Source organism: Protobothrops mucrosquamatus, unplaced genomic scaffold (assembly GCF_001527695.2).
Source record: "Protobothrops mucrosquamatus isolate PMUCROS unplaced genomic scaffold, P.Mucros_1.0 scaffold712, whole genome shotgun sequence".
NCBI lineage: Eukaryota > Metazoa > Chordata > Lepidosauria > Squamata > Viperidae > Protobothrops > Protobothrops mucrosquamatus.
This window is the reverse complement of record NW_015386993.1, coordinates 410637-431952: the sequence shown is the minus strand read 5'-3', so window position 1 is coordinate 431952 and position 21316 is coordinate 410637. Positions and strand designations below refer to the sequence as shown.

Genomic DNA, 21316 nt, shown 5'->3' with positions numbered 1-21316 from the left:
ATAGTGCTTTTCTAAAATACTTTGCATTCTTTTGGAAGAAAATGAAGTATTAAAACAAAAGAATGGATTAATAAGAATAATCCATAGGACAAGATTTTTTTCCATAAAATTTGGACCTAGGCTATTAGTATGAGAGGTAGTAACAGACAGAAGATCAGAGAGAGAGAGATTTTATAAATTCACTTTTTCCCCTGAAAAGCCTTTGTCCCTTCCTCCAATCTATTTAAAGTGGTTAGTTTTATATTAATACCATTAAAAATCTGTTTGGTTAGAGGAGCCTTCAGAGAAGCATGGAATATGGGTAAAATATCTATTGGTAAAATGTCTTACTTCTGATCGGAGTCATCACAATTTTTAGTAATTTTCACAAAGTCCTGTTCATTAAATTCTTAATCCTATTTGCTTTGTTTTAATCTTTGCCCTCCACTTAAAGTGTGCTACCCACATTCAGTAACTTCTTGCTGCTCCCTGGAAAGCACTATATATGGATTACTTTAGGGATTATATTGAAGATGCACTTCCGTCATGACAGATGCATTCCAAAAGAGGGAGGAGACTGGAGCCCCAATGTTAGGAGTATTATGGGCTGCAATCAGGAACATTTCTATATTGTAATTATAAGACTATTGGCAGATGGATAGTTTTAGATTTCCTCTATTTAACACTGGAAAGTGTGTGTTATGATGCAGTTTGTGCTTTAGTTTCTGGATAAAGAAAGATTTGAGCAAGAGTTGGAATTAGTTTGAACATGATTTAGCCTGAGAAATTTTATTAATTTCAACAAATATTTCTTTCTTCCAGAAGCTCCTCTTCAGAGATATGTATGGTAAGCTAAATTCAAGACAATGGAATAATCATGTAAACTACTGCATATTCCCAATTGTTTAAAGTTATCAGCTTTTCCATTTAACAATTAAGTTTCACGTAAGAGTATTTAAAACAGGTCTCTACTAATATAGATTTTATTGCTTTCTATATAATCACGAACATATAATTAATATATATTTTGCAGCAAATTAGTTAACGGATTCATTTATGTCCCTAAATCTAAGGCACTCACTCAGTAAATACAACTACAAGAAAATGTAATCAATGAAAAGAAGTTTTTGCAATTCCCTTAAGCGAGTTACATATAAAAACACTTCAGAAGAAAGCCTAAGGAAATCTTAAGTTACTCTTAATGTAACTTAAGTGACAAAAATACTGAGAGGAAAGAGTACTGTGCTTTTATAAATAAGGTGTGTTTACAGAATGTACAAGATGCCAATTTTAATTTTGCATTAGAGGAAAGCAAATGTGGCAATTAGCACTTTGCCCGAAACGCTGATGCATCTCCACTAATACCCCAGCAGTAAAAAAAAAATTTGAACACAAACTCAAAACAGATATTTCAATCTTGAAAATGCCATATCAGGCCGAGGCACATTTGACTTTATGCGCGCCAGTCGGTACACAAACTCTGCTTAGTGGAGGAGGAGGTTGTTTTGACTTGTCCCCCCGGGCATTTGAAGAACGCCTGCTCCGATTACATCGCTCCCTCCACGAACTGACTGACGGATTGCCAGCCTGTCCGGGCGGGCATAAACGGCAGCAGCCCTCTCTCTCCGAGTGGAAAAACAAGGCAGCGCAAGCGACACCCCGTCTCTTGCGCAGGAGCCTACGAGGCTCAGGAAGAGAGAAAAGAAGGACGACCATTCCTCCCCCCACCCAAAGCGAATAACCTCGCGGCAGGTGAGGCAGAGACTCACACGAGTCAACCTTCTTTGGCTGAACTCGAAGGACACCCGACGCCGGCCAGAGGCCAAGCTTCTCCCGCCCAACAGAGCCAATCCTAAAGCACACCAAGAATACCCGGCATTTACCTTAACCAGCCTCTTCGCCCAGGAGGCGCGTTTACGTCCTTTTTTTTGCGCCTGCCGTAAATAAGCCGGCTGCGTGGTTGCTTAGGAAAGGCGCGCGACTAGAACAGGCAACTAACCGAGCAGGGGGGGGGGCGTGCGTGGGACGCCCGGAGATTGGTGCTTTGATGCGCATGGGCAGGAAGCGGCAACCACAGGCGGGGGTTGGGGAGGGGAGAGCGCGAGCTCTGATTGCTTCCCCGTCCTTTCCCGTCCCACTTCTTATATAGGCCCTTCCCCTCGGAGGGAGCCGGAGCGGTGAGATGAGACGGTTGCAAGAGAACGCGAGGTGATCAATCAATCACTCACCTTGTCTGGGAGGCTCGAGTGTGAGAGCGCGCTTCGCCAGCAGAAACAACGGGGTTAGATCCAGTCAGGCGCCACCCTGCAGGAAGAGCGCTGCTTTCTCGGGCCGGAGGAGGACGCTGCCGACGGGCTGCTGGTGGCGGAGGTTAAGTTTATATCATGCTAGGCCAGGGGTTCTCAACCTTGGCAACTTTAAGACTTGTGGACTTCAACTCCCAGAATTCCTCAGCCAGCTTTGCTGGCTGAGGAATTCTGGGAGTTGAAGTCCACAAGTCTTAAAGTTGCCAAGGTTGAGAACCCCTGTGCTAGGCAGTTTTTTAAAGTCGAGGATATGTCCGGGGTGAGGGCGAAAGCTCAAGAAAAGTAATCGCTGGAGCTGTTGTTTATTCTGTATTTTTCAAACCACCAGGAGAAGAGAGAGAGAGAATATAGTGTTAAGTTACGGTGGTGCCTGAGAGAGGGGAGGACAGGAGAACTTTCCCTTGGGAAATAGCCTTCTCCTCCAGCCTCTTCCCAATCTGGCTGAACTACTTGGCTGAAGCAAAGACCCTCCGATTCAGGTGTTCCCGACCGACAGTTGCTAGTGATAATAATAAATTGGCTTTATTCAGCTATTTTGCCCGTCTTTCCTATTTTCTCTGGTTAAAACGAAAGAAAAACCAAGTATGGGCAGGTCCTAAATGTGAAACTACAATAGCTACTTCTCCATTCTACAGTTTCAAGCTTTTCTCTAAAAAAGAGAGTATTATTGATAATGTAATTTAAAGATGCAAATTGTTTGCTGTGTTTAGTTTTCTCCTCCAATTGATCCAAATTATTATATAGAGGTTTCAAATTTTGAATTGCATTACAGGGAGAGAGAGATTAATAAAAAGATTGATCGATAACTGGCTGAGATTTGGCTCAGGACTGAGTAAATGTTTCATTGAAAAGGACCAATTGAGTTTCAAAATTGGCTGCAGAAAATATTGATTGCAGTAGGGTTTACTTTGACTAGTTAAATAGAGAATTTCATTGGCATCCATCACCTCAGTTCCATACAAGTCACAATGGATGCCATTTACTAAGGTACAATATGTAATAAAGATGAGTTAGAAGTCAGGATAGAGTTTTATTCTCTACAGCTGATAATATTTCTAAATAATTGCAGAATCAGTCAGACTTTCTCACTGGTTAAGGCAGCCCTTATTTGCAGGTGCTTTTTAAAGTCTTAAAAAAATGGAAGACAGAAAAAATAAGTTTCTTTTCATTCTACCCATTACCGAACCATATTTAAAAACAGAACACAATTCATAACCATGATAGAGGAGGCATAAATGTGGTTGTTTGTACTTTCTATTACAAAATATAAAGTTTATATGCCAAACTGTACAGTATTGGGTTCCACTTATTTTTAGACTAAAAGGTTATCAACATTATTATTTGATTTTTCATTCCTCCACTTCCTATTTTTAAGAACATTCACACATGCTTCAAATAGTTTGTTCACTTTATCATGGGTTTTATACAACAGCTTTCTTCATTTGAACTAGAGTTAGAAAGGGAAGCTGAAAATACTGTTTCTAATGAAGTCCTGATTCGATAATTCACTGAAAAGATTGGACTGGAAATATTTTCAAATACAGAGCAGAAGGATAGTATATTATTATAATGAATTGAAACAAAATAGGATGATATAGAAGTGTTGTTATAAATACATACAATTTATTTGCTTTCAAGGCAAGAAGAAAGAAAAAAAAGTTGATTATTTATTTATTTATTTCAGTATTTAAATCTGTGGATCATTTTGAAATGTGGTGGTTTCAACAAGGACTGAGTTTCTTCCCTTCTGCCCTGGTTATTTGCTCGTCTGCTTCTTTAGTGTTTCCATATGTTATTGGAATTTTCTTACACCATGTTGACCCTCTGGTACCCTATATCAGGTCAGTATGCTTTGCATTTTTGCACTGTAATTTATGTTCTAATGTTACATCAATGAAACTTTTCTTACTCTCCTGTTTTTTGCCCTAAAGGTTTTTTAAAAATGAAGTTAGGTTACCTCCCCATATCAAAATGGATAGAGTTTATTTCATAATATACTCAAAAGATAGATAGACATGCACTTATAACATGCACATATAGCAATAGCGCTTATACTTATACCACTTCATAGTGCTTCACAGCCCTCTCTAAGCGGTTTACAGAGTCAGCATATTGCCTCCAACAATCTGGGTCCTCATTTTATTGACCTTGGAAAGATGGAAAGCTGAGTCGAGCCAGTCAGAATCAAACTGCTGGCAGTCAGCAGAATTAGCCTGCAATACTGTATTCTAACCACAGCACCACTACAACTACATGTCTTCACATATGTAATTTATATACTGAAGTGATTCTTTCCTCTTTCCTTTGCTCTTTTAATTAGATTTGCAAAAGGTTACCATTGAAATTGAGGTGGCAGAAATCAAATGTATTTCTGTGTTTATTTGCTTACTTTAAATATATTTTTCATTCATATAATGTTTTCCAAAATAGCTTGTCTGTTAAAAAATATCAGACCAAATATATAATGGGAGAAACAAGGATAAGTGTCTTAGAAATGTTCTTTGAAAGCTCCTTGAACTTAATTGGAATGAAGAAAGTACAGGAATACACTGGTAGTTTTGTATGTTCCCATTCATTGTGGAACGTCACGATACAGGCAATTCTCAACTTAACAACCAGAGTTGAAGTTATAATGGACTCCACCAAAGGTACTTATGAGTCAATTTTGATGGCTGCTCCTCCTCCACAGTCACATGACTACATTTCACGCACTTGATAACCGGTCCACATTTATGGCCGTTTGTAGCATCCCGTGGTGATGTGACCATGATTTACAACATTTTACTGAAAATTGGCATTTACTTTCAATTTTGTCAAAATCATTTGGTAGCAAACAATGGGTTTCATTTAATTATTGTGGTGTTTGCTTAATGACTGTGGATTTGCTTAATGACTTCTGCAAAAAAAAAAAAGGTTTACCCATTTTATGGGCATTGCAAACTACAGCTGTAATGGCAGGCTGCCTTATGGTCATAAGTCAAGAAGTATCTATAAAGATGCTTATTGGATCATTCCCAAGGTGTTCACAGGCCCAATATATTTAATTTCAAATAATGTCAAGTTTTATCATCTTGGTTCCTTTGGTGTATATTACAACTCTATATATGATGAATATCTATCTGAACTTTCATTTACTTCTGAAAATATTGCATAGAAACTTATTCTTTTCCTCCTCTCTCCACCACATCCAATTTTTTTGCTTTATTAAAGTATAAATTCATTATTATTGATATTATCAATGATTGATATCAATTACTATTTAGGACTTCAGTGGCATCCTTGGCTTTGACTCTGGAAGACTGTTTTAGCTCAGTGTTCTTAAATGAAGCTGAGGAGAAATATTAAGACTCAGATTTATGCCTTATCAATTTTAAGTCACTCTGAACTGACCACATAAAACATTGTAACTGCTTGTGCTATATAAATATTAGCCATTATTTACAAATCTGCATTTCCTGTTTTTAAATGTATATGCTTTGATAAACATAATTGTGCTTAGTTTACTGTATAATAAACTATTTCAATACAGTTTGTCTGCATCTGTCTTACTGCCTGACAAGTTAGGGAGGTTCCTTTCTGAGTTTTTTTTTCTCTGCCCATTATGCATCTGTGGGCTAAACCCTCTCTTACCTGATCATTCCCTGGGAAGGAAATGGTATTGGCAAACCACTATCCTGCAAAAATCTATGTAGTTATCAAATAAATCTTTATTTTTTACTTATACTACATCACTTATCATTAGTGTCAACATTAATAATGGGTGTTGTGTATTTTGTAAGTTTTGTCATTCTAATTGCATAGTAGGATGCTTAGTATCATATGTTGCTTACCTTGCAGTGATGCAGGGGCAATGCCTCCAGAAAGATGCTTTTTTGGAATAATGTTATGCTTTGCTTCCTTCTTGGGTAAGTACAATAAAAATAATTCTGGGTTTTTGAGGTTGCTTAGATGTGGGCTTTGATGAGACTACATAGATGAAGAAATTTTAAACTATAGGAAAAGGACATTCACTGAAAGATGTTTGGGACAATGCAGTTGGTATGTGCAGTTGAGACAAAAACAGTACACTTTTTTATAGAGTTTTAAAGGTCAAAACAGTTATACAGAGTTGCATCTATTGTAATGAAATAGTCTGAAAATCTGTTCAAAAAACCCCTGGGCAGAGTAGGGGAGCACAGAATGTTAAGCTATTACAGGAATAGCTAAAGAGTATCTCACTCTCCATTTATGTTCAGAGGATTTAAACTATAGTTACTTAACTGTAGTTATTGAATGGCTGGATTAAAAAATCATGGTTGGCAGGTTTCTCCAAACCCCTTATACATAGCATGAAATGAGTCCTCATACAGTTAATTTATTTCTACATTTCTTTTATTATGTCTTGCATAAAAGACTACTATTTTCATGTGGCTATAATTGTGCCTTAGTCTTCATTGCATTCAATATCACACTTCTCTATTCTTACTCTGTTTCAATTGTTCATTGACAGCTTTTGCCACCATATATGTTCGGTACAAACAAGTCAGTGCTTTGAACCCTGAAGAACCCAAGATGCTCAGACTAAATAAGGCTGGCTTAGTGTTAGGAATGGTTAGCTCTTCTGGGATTTGCATCATTGCGAACTTCCAGGTTTGTGCTTTGTCTTTGATGATTGAATTACAAAAGTACATATCTTCATCATAATAGCCTATTCTAAGGATCTGCCCAAATGAAGGTTGATAAGAAAGGTATGTGTTACGTTGTGTGACATTGGGAACATCATTGTTTTAATCCCACCATTTCTTCCATGCTTCCAAAAAAACAGGGAGTAAGAGACAGCACAAGATGCACAATATATTTTGAATAGTATGTGTCTACTTGGAAGCACCTTTAATTGGTATTGATTGGCAATCAATCAATCAAATACAATATATTTGGATAGTGAGGGTATTTCTATATCTATTTTTTAATTTTATTTACCATAAGCAATGGTATGAATCAAATAATGTAAGTTTCTTAAGTTTTTGGGGAAAAACTGTTGGTATTCGGAATGGTTTTATTTTATTTAGGCCAGATAATATTTTTAAAATGGATATATTTTCAAGCAAAATACCACATTATTAATATAATTACAGTTAAAAAGGATCTATTTCAGTGCAAATAAATCTCAGTGTCTGAGAAATGTTTTCTCAGAAATAATAATTTAGCAGAATAAATCAGTCCTGACAACTAGAAAGCTTTGAGAAAGTGTAACAAATACAGTATTTGGCATTTCTGGACTAAACATCAGCATCTTTTACATATCTCATAAAATAGTGTGCTCAGGAACATTTGCTGGTAATGTTCTTTATTGCTTATTTGGTCTGTATAATTTTTCCAAGCATCAAATATACTTTGTGTGATGAACACTAGGTGTCAGTGTAGCCCTCAAGACATGGCTATTCCAGCTGGCAGGACTGGCCTAAGGGGTATTTTAAATTTGGTTTTTAAATAATTTTAAAAAAAAGAAAGGCCTATATTAATATTTTATTTTAATCACATTTTAAATTTGTATATTGTATTGTTATTCCGTTTTAAACTGGCTGTAAGCCGCCCTGAGTCCACTAGGAGAAGGGCGGGATATAAATGTGATTAATAAATAAATAAATAAATGAAAAGAATGAGAAGAAAGAAAGAAAGAAAAAACCCAGTGATTAAGAAGAGTGTAGATAAGTTACTGCACATTTAAAACCTTTTCCCCTTGAATAAATACTATGACACTAACTAAATGTAACTAGATTGTAAGCTGTTAAAAGCTGTTTAGAGATACTTATTCTGTGGAAAATAATTGATTTTGTTTTCAAGACATTAATTATGTATCTTATCAAAATTCTCTAGTCTAAACTATTTTTTTCTGGTCTAGGAGGCATCCTTCTTTCCATAAAGTAAACAGACTGTTGATGCTAAATATCAAGGTTAATTCCAAGTCTCTCATTCCTCATACATTTAAGTCTGAAACACAAGAAGTATTTTTTAAAATACTTTATAAGTATATTTATTACATTTGTACTTCTTTTCTCTAAGTTTTGTTCTATAGAGTCCAATGGAATATGTTAAGGCAGAGAAATAGCAACTGGCCAAGGTAATTTATTAGATTTTGTGGCCAAGTATGTATTTGAATCTCCGCCTCTTTATTCTCAATATTCCATTCTTAATTCCTTCACCATAGAACTTCATGAAGAACAAATGAATTACAAATGACTACTCAGAAATAGGTGCAGTTTTGAATGTGATGTTAGAATCTGGCATTTCTTATTGTGATGGCAATAATATTTGCTATTGAGATTTTACATTTTGGCCTTAAAATGAAAAATACTTGCTGCAAAGTATTCCTTTAAAGCCAAAGATAGATGACCATTTATAATGCTGATTTTGGGAGAAAGAAGAGTTCATATCCTTGAACCTTCATGGAGAGTTTTTGATTAGTTACAATAGATCTCTCAGAGTTAGTCCTTGTGAAATATATCAGAAAACACATAATGTAGAAAGCTGTTTGAAGTTAAGCTGGTCTTTATGCCTAATGATCAACTACTTAGAAATGACACGAATAGCATGCTGATCTCACTGAAGGAAAAGCAGAATAAATGGCAATTTAATTATTTATTTGTAAATTTGTTTGTTTATTAATATTTATTGGCCGCCCATCTTAACTCAGGGTAATGGATTGCAACCATAAACCTTTTTTTGGCTATAGAATAGGGTCAGTGCATTCAATGACTATTATAATAAACTAAAATGTAAAGGTAGGGTTAGATTTAGAAAGTTTTGAATCAATACCTACATATCATCAGCAGAGGAAAATACTTTTGTATTTATAATTCTGTGAAAAATATTGGCCCCTTTTATTTTTTCTGAATTTTTGCATATAATTTGCCACTGAATATTATGAGTCAGTCATATTGATATACAGTATAAAGTCTGAGTGAGCAGATAAGCTCAACATTTAATGCTTGTTTATTTCATAAAGTGCATTTGTGAAAACAATTGCCTTCCTCAAGTCAGTACTATAACTGGTTTCATCTACTCTGGCATCTACCATAACCAATGTATCCCATAATTAACAGCCTTTTACAATATTTGAGGATCTCCAGCAATACCTGCTTTCTTTTAAGCCCTGGTGAATTTCTATGGAGTTTTAGACACTCACTGAATCATTCAAAAATATTTTGAGTCATTTTATTCTCTTCCGTTCGTTCTATTGTAAGACTTAATTGTAAGTTTGAGATCATTGCTTTGATATATGACCCATTTGCATTTCAGATTATGGTTGATTATCTGTAAAATTATGTGATATGAACAAAATTCATTCTCTCCTCAAATGACTGTTTATCCCAAAGTAATAAAAAATATCCTCAAACTGTGATATTGTCATCTTCATGCTTGACAGCTGGTTCTTATTATCAAATTAAGTGTTTAGTTTCCCCCAGACATAGCAACTAGGTGTCCTATAAAGCTTCCCATTGCCTTATTTATTCTCCTGAAGTCTAGTTGCTTATTTAGCTGTTGGATTTTTTTTGGCAAACTTCAGAAACTTCTGGCCCATGAATCCCCATTTTTCCCAGTGATCTTCTTATCTTGGAATCATAAACGCTTTGAGCACAGGCAGGAGAGGCCTGCAAATCCTTGGATGTTGTTCTTTTTTTTTTTTTTGTCTATGATTTCATGAACAATTTTATGATGTTCTTTTAGAGCAATTTTGACAGAATAGCCACTCTTTGGAAAATTCAGTAACGTATCCACATCAGAAGACTGATTAATTTTTTACCATGGGACATTGAATGTAAGCTGACTTTGTTTAGGAAATACCAGTAGAAGCTCTAATAATCTTCAGTGGCAAAGATACACATTCAGGAAAATTTAAACAGCCAAATACTTTTTCACAGTATTATAACCTGACAAAAGAAAAAGGGGAAATTATTTTCTTAAATTACTCATTTAATTGGGTGAATATTGTAGTTTGGAAGAAAAAGACTCATTAAATAAAGTTGCCCTCTTTGAGCAAAATTGCTGTCTTTAGGATATATAACATTACAATCTTGTTCTTAATTAAAAATAATGAACTTCCAATAATTATAAATCTCTAGGTTTTTATAATGGTTTGCAGATAGCAGTATTTGTTATTGAGCCAAAATTCTGGTAATTTTGAGAGATTCTATTCAAAGATTCAGTTTTTGTTATATTGTTTGAACCTTTTAAGGATTACCCCAGTATTCTCTAAAAACCATTAAATTATGTTATTTTCCTGTAGAAAAACGCTGTATATTTCATCCATATATTTGGAGCTTTCCTCACATTTGGAATTGGAGTCATATATATTCTGGTTCAGACAATTATTTCCTATAAGATGCAACCACAAATTCATGGGAAGGATATTTTTTGGATCAGATTTACAATACTGCTATGGTGCACAGTAAGCATGACGACTAGTATCCTTTGTGGTAAAATAGTGCAAGTGGTGAATGAGAGATATTTCTTAAAAGTCTATTTTAAATGAAGCATGCTTTATTTTCAGGTGGCTAAAATGTTTACTTGTTACAACAATGCTAGAAAGATAACAAAATATATAAACTTCAGAAGCTTTATTTTTTGATTTCCAGAGAGCTATGTTAGACTATTGCAATAAATTATCTTGCATCTTTAAAGATGACTTAATTCATTGATGTTTATTTCCATGGTCTACAGTTTTGAGATATTATTTGGGTTAGGAGTATGTAGCTTATGATATGTAATGTAGAAAGATGTCAGAAGGAAGTAATATATATTTAACATTATATATATAGTATAATATAGTATAATATATGCAGGGCTTTTTTTCTCGGAGAAAAGGTGGCGGAACTCAAACCTGGCCACGCCCTCATCAAACCCTAGGACCGCCCCTTTAGAGAACAGGATGCAAGTAAAATTTGGGAGGGGCTATTTCCGGTGCGGCCGGCCCGGAAAAAGGTGCCGGAACGCGGTTCCGCCGCGTTCCGGCTGAAAAAAAGCCCTGAATATATGTATTATATTACGCATTATGTTCTACATTGTGTATAACATCAATGATTTTATATTGCTAAACTAATTAACACATATTGCATAGTATGATTTTTTAAAAATATATTTATTTATATAAATAAATGTATAAACTGCCCAACTCAATATCCAACCTGATTCTGGTCAGCAATTGCCCTTATGAATGTATTTTATCTCTGGATAATATTTCATGCACTTGATTACATGTATTTGAATCTATTATGACATAATAATTTGTTAGTATTCATTGTGTTCATATTTATTTTATTCATGTTACATGTATTGATTGTGAAAAGGATTTCATAATACAGTATTCTACAACAATAGGTAAAACTTTCTGTAATTTTATCTATATATAAATATAGATATAAAAATATAGTATTTGTGTTACTGTTAGAATCCCTGATTTCTGTTGATACTTTTCTCAACTGCATCCTCTTAAACCACATTATCAGGGGTTTCTGAGAATCCCCTGATCCTTAACAACAATTTTCTGGATGAGTGAAATGCCATGATTATATTTGATACTGACTGACCAGATGAGACATTTGCTGCATTATTGGCACATTTCAAAAGGATGGGGTAAACTTTAAAAAATCATTTAAACTAAAGATTACACCATCCGTTCTCAAAACCTCCCGGGTGTACAGCCTTTAAATTAAAAAAAAAGCAAGTGGGGTTAAACAAGAATGGATGGAGAGCAAGGCTATTTCCTCTGTATTTCAAAGATATTCCTTAATGATTAAAGTGGCTATTTCTACATTCATTTTAGTCAGATTAAGTGGAACAGAATCCCTACGGAGGCAGCATTGGAATCCCCAGGAGAAAGTAAGTTTGGTTTTTCTTAAAAAGACAATAGAAGATACAAATGAAACATGTCAAGTGCATTGCAGAAGACATTCCAAGATATTCTTAACACATTGTAGTGTTTATATATTGTTTTCCCAAAAACCATACTTAGTTCTGCAAACAAACAAAAACATAAGCAAGAAGTCTACTTCATTAGTAATTGGCTTCATTACTGCAATTTAAAAAGAGTAGCTGGTCTAGCCTCTTTAATATTTAATAAAGCGAATATAATAAACCTAAAGTTAGGTTTTCTGCTGAATCAGACCAAAGTTTTATTCCTAGATGTTTCTGAGAAGTTCAAAGACAGGACATGAAGAAAAGGTATTTTATTCCCCCCCCCCCCCGGCAAGTAGTATAATGCCTGTAAACATGGAGAAAGTGTATGTAATTTGTATATATGTGTAGATACATAAATCATGTTTAGTAGCCATTAATAACTTCCATTGTGAATTAGGTAATTATTTGTCTTACTCCCTTTTTTTGTTATATTTTGGTATTGCATTTGTTCAGCACACATTAAAGCCTTCACTAATTTCAGCTCCCATAATCTCTAGCCAGCATCAAAGGCAAGTTCCATAAGCATTATGTCTGGAAGACACTAGGGATTTCTTTTTAATGTACATAAATATACATAATGTAATGAAATATAAAAGTGTGATGCTCTCTTTAACATTTAGTCATTTTCTCCTATAGTTGCCTAAAACCTTTTGACTGCTTTTAAAAAGGCCTTGAAACATAACTTGCAGGTTTTTAATTGTTGAAACTTTTTAATCTGTTGGTTTTAATTTGATTTTATGTTTTAATTGTAAACTATCAAGATATTTCAGTAGTCAGTAGTATAAACATTCTAAATAGAATGAAAATCAAATAAGGAACTTTCTTGTGCTTATTATTGGTTTTCATTACTTGAGTTTACCATTAGAACTGATGATATTCTACCATTGAAAAGCACTCTCATAATACTTTTTTTAAAAAAATGTCTTCTGCAGGGATACATTGTCCATATCATTGCCACAGTTTCTGAATGGTCTTTGGCTTTCACTTTTCTCAGTTTTTTTCTGACTTTCATCCGTGACTTCCAGGTAGGTTTCTCTACTGCAAGGGTGGGCAAACCTTTGGTAGACAGAAAGTGTCCTTAATCTGGGGACAGTGGCTACAGATGACATTGGAGAAAGACGTTGGAACCAAATTATATACAAGGGATTTGCCATTTTTGAGTGAGCGTTGTATGAGAACCACAAATAGGAGTTGGGTCATATAGACAGATGTTTCTGTTTTACTAAATATCTTATGTTTGGATATTTTGAAGTTAAGTAAATCTATCTGAAGCTGAGGTGGAATAGAAGCCATCAAAACAATTTTCCATACCTACAGGACATTAAGGAAATACTTTATTAAAATGTATTATGAATTTTTGCAACAAAAGTTAGCCTTTGATATTAGTTGTAAGCAAAATAGGTGATTATTCAAAATATTTCATGTTTATTTTTCTTGGTTTTCTGAGCTTAAAGCTAAATAGAGACATATGACTATTTTATTTTCAGAAACTGATCCTGAAGTATTATATTTTTGAAAATAATTGCATCTATAAAAGAAAGACCAAATTGATCAGTTGTTAGCAATGCATTTTCTTATTTTTGAATTAGGATTGGAGAGTAATATATTAGCCTGCCCATAGTAAATGTCTCCTAACCCATGATTTAATTGTAGAAAGGGCAGACCTGGCACTTTACTGAGAATTAGGTGAAGGGAGAGACTTTCAGAAGTGTGACGATCATGTTTCTGATTTGAATTTTGGTTTTTGCCTCAGCTGAAAGTCCAAGGCAAGGGAGGGAGAATGGTTGTTGTGTTGTAGAAAGCCATGCATATAACCAGAGATACTATTCCTCTGATTACTGGGTGTGAAATTTTGTTTCTGATGGACTCAAGGGTCAAACTTTGATTATGGCTGCTTGTTAAATGCACTATATGGCTTAAGACCTGGACATTTTCAGCACTGTCTATTCTCAGCGCCATTTGCGCTCTTAGTAAGATCAGGGAGGGAGGGTTCTCTTTGGGTCTCTATTCCGAGCATTATTATCAGAGGTCTTAAATTGATCCTTGGTTGCCGCTTCCTCCTATTGACCAGCATTTCACTTGTGAATAGGTGGCTCAGACTTTTTGGAATTTGTATTGTTTTAATCATGAGAGATGAAGCATACATTGCTTAAAATTGGATACAATTGAAGCAGCCTATAAGCCTAAAAAAATACAAACATATGTAATTTACCTCAGTAATGGGGGAAAAAAGTAAAGGTAGTGTGCTGCAGAATATTTCTCCCCTTCTTTCTTTTGTCCTCCCCCCATTATCCATTTTAAGCTAGAATTTATGTAGTACTGTACGTGTTCAAATCAGTGGTGGATTTGAACATATCTGTTTGGTATTGGAATCTGTTTGGAGGCGTATTTTTCCCTGGGGTTCTTCTGGGGCCAGTGACATCAATGGTTGGGCCTAGAAACATTCTGATTCTCTGCAGCCCAACCCACTAGCATCATACAGCTTTTAAAGAAAAGGGCTCTAAGAACATAGTGAGCATGAGCAACATCTCACAGGGAGCCAGGAAGACCTTCCACCTGTTGGGAAAGGAAGGAGTCCAGACCAAACTCTGGAAACAGTCCCACTCAGCATTTAGAAGTAGTGACTCCCAGGGACTTCAGGTACTCCCTTTAAGGGATAGACAAGGAAGAGAACAAAGTCTCAAAGATGGAATGATTTGAGATGACATTGTACAATTTTTGAACTTTGATAAAATTATTAAGACAGTAACACCCATGAGATTCCTTAATTATTTTGTCTATAAAGTAGGATCTAATGTGAACATCTATGATGACTTAGCTGTTGCTTTATGATAACAGAACCAAATTAACTAATACATTTCATTCTTTTCCACCATTTATTGTAGAAAATCTCATTGCACATGGAAACAAAACTCTTTGGCCCTAATCTTTATCATACTCCAGAGCAGCTCCTGGAAGATGACCAAGGAATACTAATCACAGGAAGCATATAAATTAGAACTCCTCTCAGAAAAAAGCTTTGGTTCACATATAGTGCTTCCATTTTTTAATATGCAGAAATAATGTCTATTAGTTCCACTGGCATCAGCCCACATACAGTATAGGCTATATATACAGTACTGTGCAAATGTTTTAGGCAGTTGTGCAAAAATGCTGTAAAGAATGCTTTTAGAAGTACAAGTGTTTAATAGTTTATTTTTATCAGTTAACAAAATGGAAAGTAAATGAACAAAAGAGAAATCCAAATCAAATCAATATTTGGGGTGACCATCCTTTGCCTTCAAAATACACTTGCACAAAATCAAGGATTTTGTAGATTAGAGTCAGGTATATGATTAACCAATTATACCAGTTGGGCTAATGAACATCAATTTCATATGTAGGTTGAAACACAGTCGTTAACTGAAACAGGAACAGCTTAAAGGCTTAAAACTGGGTGAGGCACAGCCAAACTCTGCTATTAAGGTGAGGTTATAGAAGACAGTTTTATATCACAGGTCATATACTTTAGCAAAACAGAATATAAACCAGACAAAAGGTCTTGTTCCTTGCATCAGCAAGGTCTCTCCCAGGTAAAGATTGCAAAGCAGACTGCAAAGCAAAATGTGCTGTTCACGCTCTTTTGAAGCAGCACAAAAAATAGGCAACACTTAGGCCCATAGACAAAGTGGTCGGCCAAGGAAACTTAATGCAGCAGATTTCAAGATTTGGTCAGGATCAATGGTGTCCTCAATGCTGAGAAACACAGGCAGATACTTATCCATTATACCATCAGGGAGGCATGTGATTGGCCCCAAATTTATTCTGCAGCAGGACAGTGAGCCCAAACATACAGCCAATGTAATTAACCATCTTCAGCATAAAGAAGAACAAGTAGTCCTGGGAGTGATGGTTTGGCCCCCACAGAGACCTGATCTCAACATCATCGCGTCTGTTTGGGATTACATGAAAGGACAGAAGGATTTGAGGCAGCCTATATCCACAGAAGATCTGTGGTTCTCCAACATGTTTGGAACAACTTTGAAGGAACCTTGCCAAGTTCTTCAAAAACTGTGTGCAAGTATACCTAGAAGAATTGATGCTGTTTTGAAGGCAAAGGGTGGTCACCCCAAATATTGATTTGATTTGGATTTCTCTTCTGTTCACTTACTTCCCATTTTGTTAATTGATAAAAATAAACTATTACTTATATTTCTGAAAGCATTCCTAATTTGCAGCATTTTTGCACAACTGCCGAAAACTTCTGCACAGTACCATATTTTTAAATACTGTATATGCTTATATAACATTCAATGCAATATATAAAAATATCATTTTATATGAAAATACTACTATTAATGAAGGATTTTTATGGACTTTTGCCAATTGTTTATATAAAAAGTTTTTAAGTATTTCACAAAACATTGTAATGTATAATATAAAATAATAATGGTTATATGGTATTATATATCCTTACAGATTTGTATAAACTGAATAAAAAATTTGCATATTAAAGTTTGCTGACAAAAGTTGCTTTTTTGTATGCCTCATAAAATTGTTGCTACTATTGTCAGAATATCTCCCATTGTAACTTTTTCAGACCACAATTGTTTGCCTAAACAATATTCTCAAGATGAACAATAATTTGTGACTAGCTAGATTAACAAAGTTTAATAATGGGACAAATGTGGGTAGAGGTAAGAGCATGTCTTCAGACAAAGAAATGAAAAAAAAAAAGCATGGTCTGGGTATTTTTGCTTCTTGAAATTCCCAAGCTTCCCCTTACTAGCTCTCTCTTAATTTATATTAAAATACTAGCTGTACCCAGCCACGCGTTGCTGTGGCTCAGTCTGGCAAAAGCGTGTGTTGCTTTTACGTCCAACAGATGGCGCTGTTTTTCAAAAAACATGTTTTTACCTGTCACAGGTGTGACATCTATATAATATAGGTATATAAAAACGCGCGTATTCGAATGCAGCGTGTGAAAATTTCAAAGCAATTGGTGAAGAACTTTCGGAGATTTAAGATTTTGAACAAACAAACATTTACATTTTTATTTATATAGATTACTGGAAATGGCATAGAGTGGCTCTAAGTTATCTAAACTAATCTCAAATTCTATTATATACATTAGTGTTTTAATAATTTTAACCCATATGGTAATTGACAATAAACACTCTCATTTGTATTGTATATTGGTATTAAATTATAAATAGCGGAGTCACAATGAAAATGTTTGGAAATATAAAAAGGGATTTTAGTAGAATCAAAACAAATACATATTTACTTTACATTGGTAGTCATAGAAATATTAAAATTAAGTATTGGCAGCTGCCTCTAAAACAGTGATAGCCAGTATATATGTTGTATAAATGGACTTGAAAAGCTAGAGTCATAAGACATCACCATCCTATAAATTGACCAAGTGAAGAAGTAGGCTACATATTTTAGATAACATAAACAGTAACAAATGGAATGATGCTCACTTAACATTATCTTATATAATCGGGGGTGACATTATATGGACATTTGGGTAAAATTTGACTCATGTTCAATACTTCAGTAGATTCTCTACAGCTCATTTCTCTTATTTCTGGGCCTTTAAGAGTAGATATATTCTTATTCTTTGCAGAAAGCTTCATCTCTTAGATATTCCTAGGTTAGCTTTTCTGTTATAAATAATACAGGTGGTCCTTGTTTAACCACTCGTTCAGTGTCTATCCAGACTTAACAATGTTGAATCAGCAGCTATGACTAAATGTTGGAGTGGATGGATGTTGCAGTGTCCCCGTGATCATGTGATCACAATTTGTGATCTTTCCTGCTGCTTTCCCACAAGCAAAGTTGGTGGGAAGAGGGCAGGAATTTGGAAGTCAGTGTCATGTGATGTCCTTAATGACTCGCGTCCTCTTTTAACAATGGCAGCCAGAATTACTGTAGCTAAGCAGCACAGTTCTGTGGTTTTTCAATTTACCACCATGTTGCTTAATGATGGGAGTTTTTGGTCTCAACATTCTTAAATGTGGACTACCCGTAATCTCTTCTTTGGAGCTCTTTGCTGAGTAACTTTATACAAACCTGCTGAGTTTTTCTTATTCTTTCTTCAGCTTGTCTCTTTGCAAATGAAGTTGCTTCTCTCTGTTGTTAGGATATCTAAGACAAAAGCAACTCCATGTATATAGAATCCAAGATTTATTTAAGTAAACCAGAAGAATACCTCAGATTAGGAATCATATTTAGACAATGTGATCAATACTTAAACCAAACACAAGTAACATTTTTGAAGATAAAATCAGATGCTGTTGAAATGATAAAATGCATTTGTGGATATTTATCATTTATAAGCCTTTGTGCTCATTCGTTCACATTTATATAGTTACCCATAAAAAAAAACATTTAAAAACATTCCATAATTTTACAAAACTATCAACCTTATTAAAAAATATTAGAAATGAGCATCTTTAGTATTGCAGTATAACCATCTGACCTATTCTCCATTTCTCAGAGATCCCCAAGACTGTTGATGTAGCCACATATTGAGGGGTTTGCAGAAAGTTGGCAACCATGGTTACCAACCAGTCTCAGTGTGGGGAGAATGATGTTCCACAGAGAGGGTAGCATGGCAGAAAAGGCCTGTCTCCTAGGTCCTGCCAAATGTAACTCCTTAACAGATAGAACTGCAGTGTCCCTATTATGCCAGACTTCATGGCATGGGCAGATATAATTATGAAGAGGCAGTCCCTCAAATAACCTGCCCAAGCAGTGAAGGGCTCTGAAGGTCAAATCTTGAATTGGATCTGGAAGCAAATTGACAACCAATGCAGCTTATGTGATGTTCTAGGAACACGCCTAAGTGCCCACACCAAAAATGTTTTCCACCAGCTGAAGTTTCTGAATACTCTTCAGGGGCAGCCTATGTAAAGTGCATTACAATAGTCCACCTGGAAGGTGAATAGGGTATGAGTGACCATGACTAGAGCCTCCCAATCTAGTAATGGGCACAATTGGCACACACCACGCAATTGTACAAAGGCCCACTTAACCACAACTGCCGCCTGCTCCTTGAAGGAGGTGTCATAAGCTAGAACCCCCCTCCCCAGGTTGCATATTGGGTCTTCTTGGGCAGTATAATCCCATCCCGTACCAAAGGTGGCAAAATGCTAGAACCAGAAGGCCCCTTACCCATTCATCTTTCCTGGTGTTCAGCCGAAGCCTGCTCTTTCCCATACAGGCTCCCAAGGTCTCCAGGAACTGGGATATTTAATTTGCCAGGAAGTAATTATATGAAATATAATTGGATACTATCTGCATATCATGGTGACAGGTGATCTCACCTGATGGCTTTACATAGATTTTAAATAGGAGCAAAGAGTCCACCAAATCCTGAGGCACCATTCCTACCGTAGTAGGGGTTCAGGACAAGTTCTCCCATTTCCAATCAACACTGATATCAATTCTGAAGAAAGCAGAACCAAAACAATACAGTGCTGCCTACCCCAATCCTGAAGTTGATTTAGAAAGATACCATGGTTGATGGTATCAAAGGCTGCTGAGAGGTCGAGCAGAGGGAGAATGGATGCATAACCTCCATCTTGCCCTTGCAAGAGATCATTTAAAAGTGTGACCAATACTGTTTCTGTCCAATTCCAAGGCTTGAATTTTGACTGAAAGCAGCCCAGACAATCCATTTCATTCAGGGGCCTCTAGAGCTTCTATGCTAACAATTATTCCAAAAGGGGGAGTTAAGACACTGAATAAAATTGGTTCAGTTTATTTATTAAATTTACAACTTCCATACCTAAGAAAGAATGCATCGTTAGACCCATCCACATACCCCCCCTGGGCTGCTTTAGTTAACCAGGAGGGTCATAGTTCTAAAGAGTAGATGGCCAAGTTCACATTCATAAAGACCCTATCCAGGCCCTTCAAATGCAAACTATTTTTAGGTAACAGGGCAAGACCCAGCCCCATGCATCTCCCCAGGACCTGTAACCAGGCCAGCGTGCAACTGAGAATGAATTTGAGTGACTTTATCTGTAATACTGAGCAAATTATTCTGAGTGGTCTTATAGGGGGCTGTTTGAGCTTGCTCTACTCAAGAGGACATATATCATCTGAAATAGGACTACCAGATGGCTATCTGCAGACATAAGGGTGAAGTGTTGTTGCTTACTGCCCCAAGGTAAGTCTTAAGTGCAGGTCTAACCATGTTTGGACAGTTAGTCCCTTATCATGTGCTAGTGATGCTCTAGACATCTTCAATTTAATTTCCCTCAGCTCTTCTGTAAATCACAGGGAGTGACAGGGATGAAAGAGGATCCTATCACAGGGAGTAATAGGGAAAGATTGCCTAGGTGGGTTGGATAGGAATCCAATCTATAGCCTTAACAGTCCTCTTGTTTCAAGTGGTAATGAAGGGTTGAGATGAATTATGCAGCACACCATCGGAAACAATCTCCAGCTCCCTCTGAAACCCATCTGGGTTCATCAGTCACTGAAGGTAGACCTGTCTTGTTGCAGTGGTTAGTGACACCAGAGAATCCCATAGCTATCAAGCATGACCTGACCATGACAAGTCATGACACTGAAAGCTCTGACAGAAAAATGAGGTGTCTGACCATCGTTGGGCCCTGGAATCCCACAAAACTCCTTGGCCAGGAGGTGGCAAAAGTATACAGTATTTCCCAAGGCTGCTCAGCACCTCAGACACCAAAGTCCCAGCATCATGAATGTGAAACTGGCTCTATTGTCATTGCCACCCAAGATGCCCTACCTCCTGCCTTTGCTAGTTAGTGAAACACCATCTTGACTTTTGCCAAGTTTCTCCACAATCCCCAGCAGTGCTATATTTTCAAAGCTATGGTGTCAGCAATGACAAATTGGCAAAATCCCCCATTAAAGCTCTGGTGAGGGAGAGGGGCAAAGAAAACATACAAGACCATTTCCACAGAACCAGAGGTCAAGGCTCCATTACACACAATCTAGTTGGTCAAGTTATGATCCAACACAATTGAACCATAGGACAACCCTATCCTTTAGCACTGTACCTCAAAAAGGTCCAGGTACACTATACATAGCTCCATCAACAACATACAGAAACCAACAAAAAAACTGAG

General features: G+C 36.1%; 2 protein-coding genes across 2 annotated transcripts in view; one reads left to right on the top strand and one right to left on the bottom strand.

The window, feature by feature from the left end:
- LOC107289536 (choline/ethanolaminephosphotransferase 1) overlaps positions 1 to 1936 on the bottom strand; it is a 32067-nt gene extending 30131 nt beyond the window's left edge. Inside the window, exon 1 of the mRNA XM_015818309.1 lies at positions 1863 to 1936. The gene's annotated coding sequence lies outside the window, so the exon portion shown is untranslated. The remainder of the gene's footprint in view (positions 1 to 1862) is intronic.
- A 257-nt stretch (positions 1937 to 2193) lies between these two features.
- On the top strand, positions 2194 to 15237 carry DRAM2 (DNA damage regulated autophagy modulator 2). The gene is made up of 8 exons (XM_015818306.2): positions 2194 to 2349; positions 3970 to 4126; positions 6123 to 6190; positions 6775 to 6914; positions 10552 to 10729; positions 12064 to 12143; positions 13154 to 13246; positions 15107 to 15237. Exons 2-8 carry the CDS (start codon positions 3996 to 3998, stop codon positions 15212 to 15214), a joined length of 798 nt encoding a protein of 265 aa, XP_015673792.1. The 5' UTR covers positions 2194 to 2349; positions 3970 to 3995; the 3' UTR covers positions 15215 to 15237.
- Positions 15238 to 21316: the final 6079 nt, after the last annotated feature.

Coding starts and splice junctions, on each gene's coding strand:
- DRAM2 (XM_015818306.2), top strand. CDS start 3,996: ATGTGGTGGTTTCAACAAGGACTGAGTTTCTTCCCTTCTGCCCTGGTT. Junction 4,127..6,122: donor CCTCTGGTACCCTATATCAG/GTCAGTATGCTT, acceptor CTTACCTTGCAG/TGATGCAGGGGCAATGCCTC. Junction 12,144..13,153: donor ATTGGAATCCCCAGGAGAAA/GTAAGTTTGGTT, acceptor TGTCTTCTGCAG/GGATACATTGTCCATATCAT.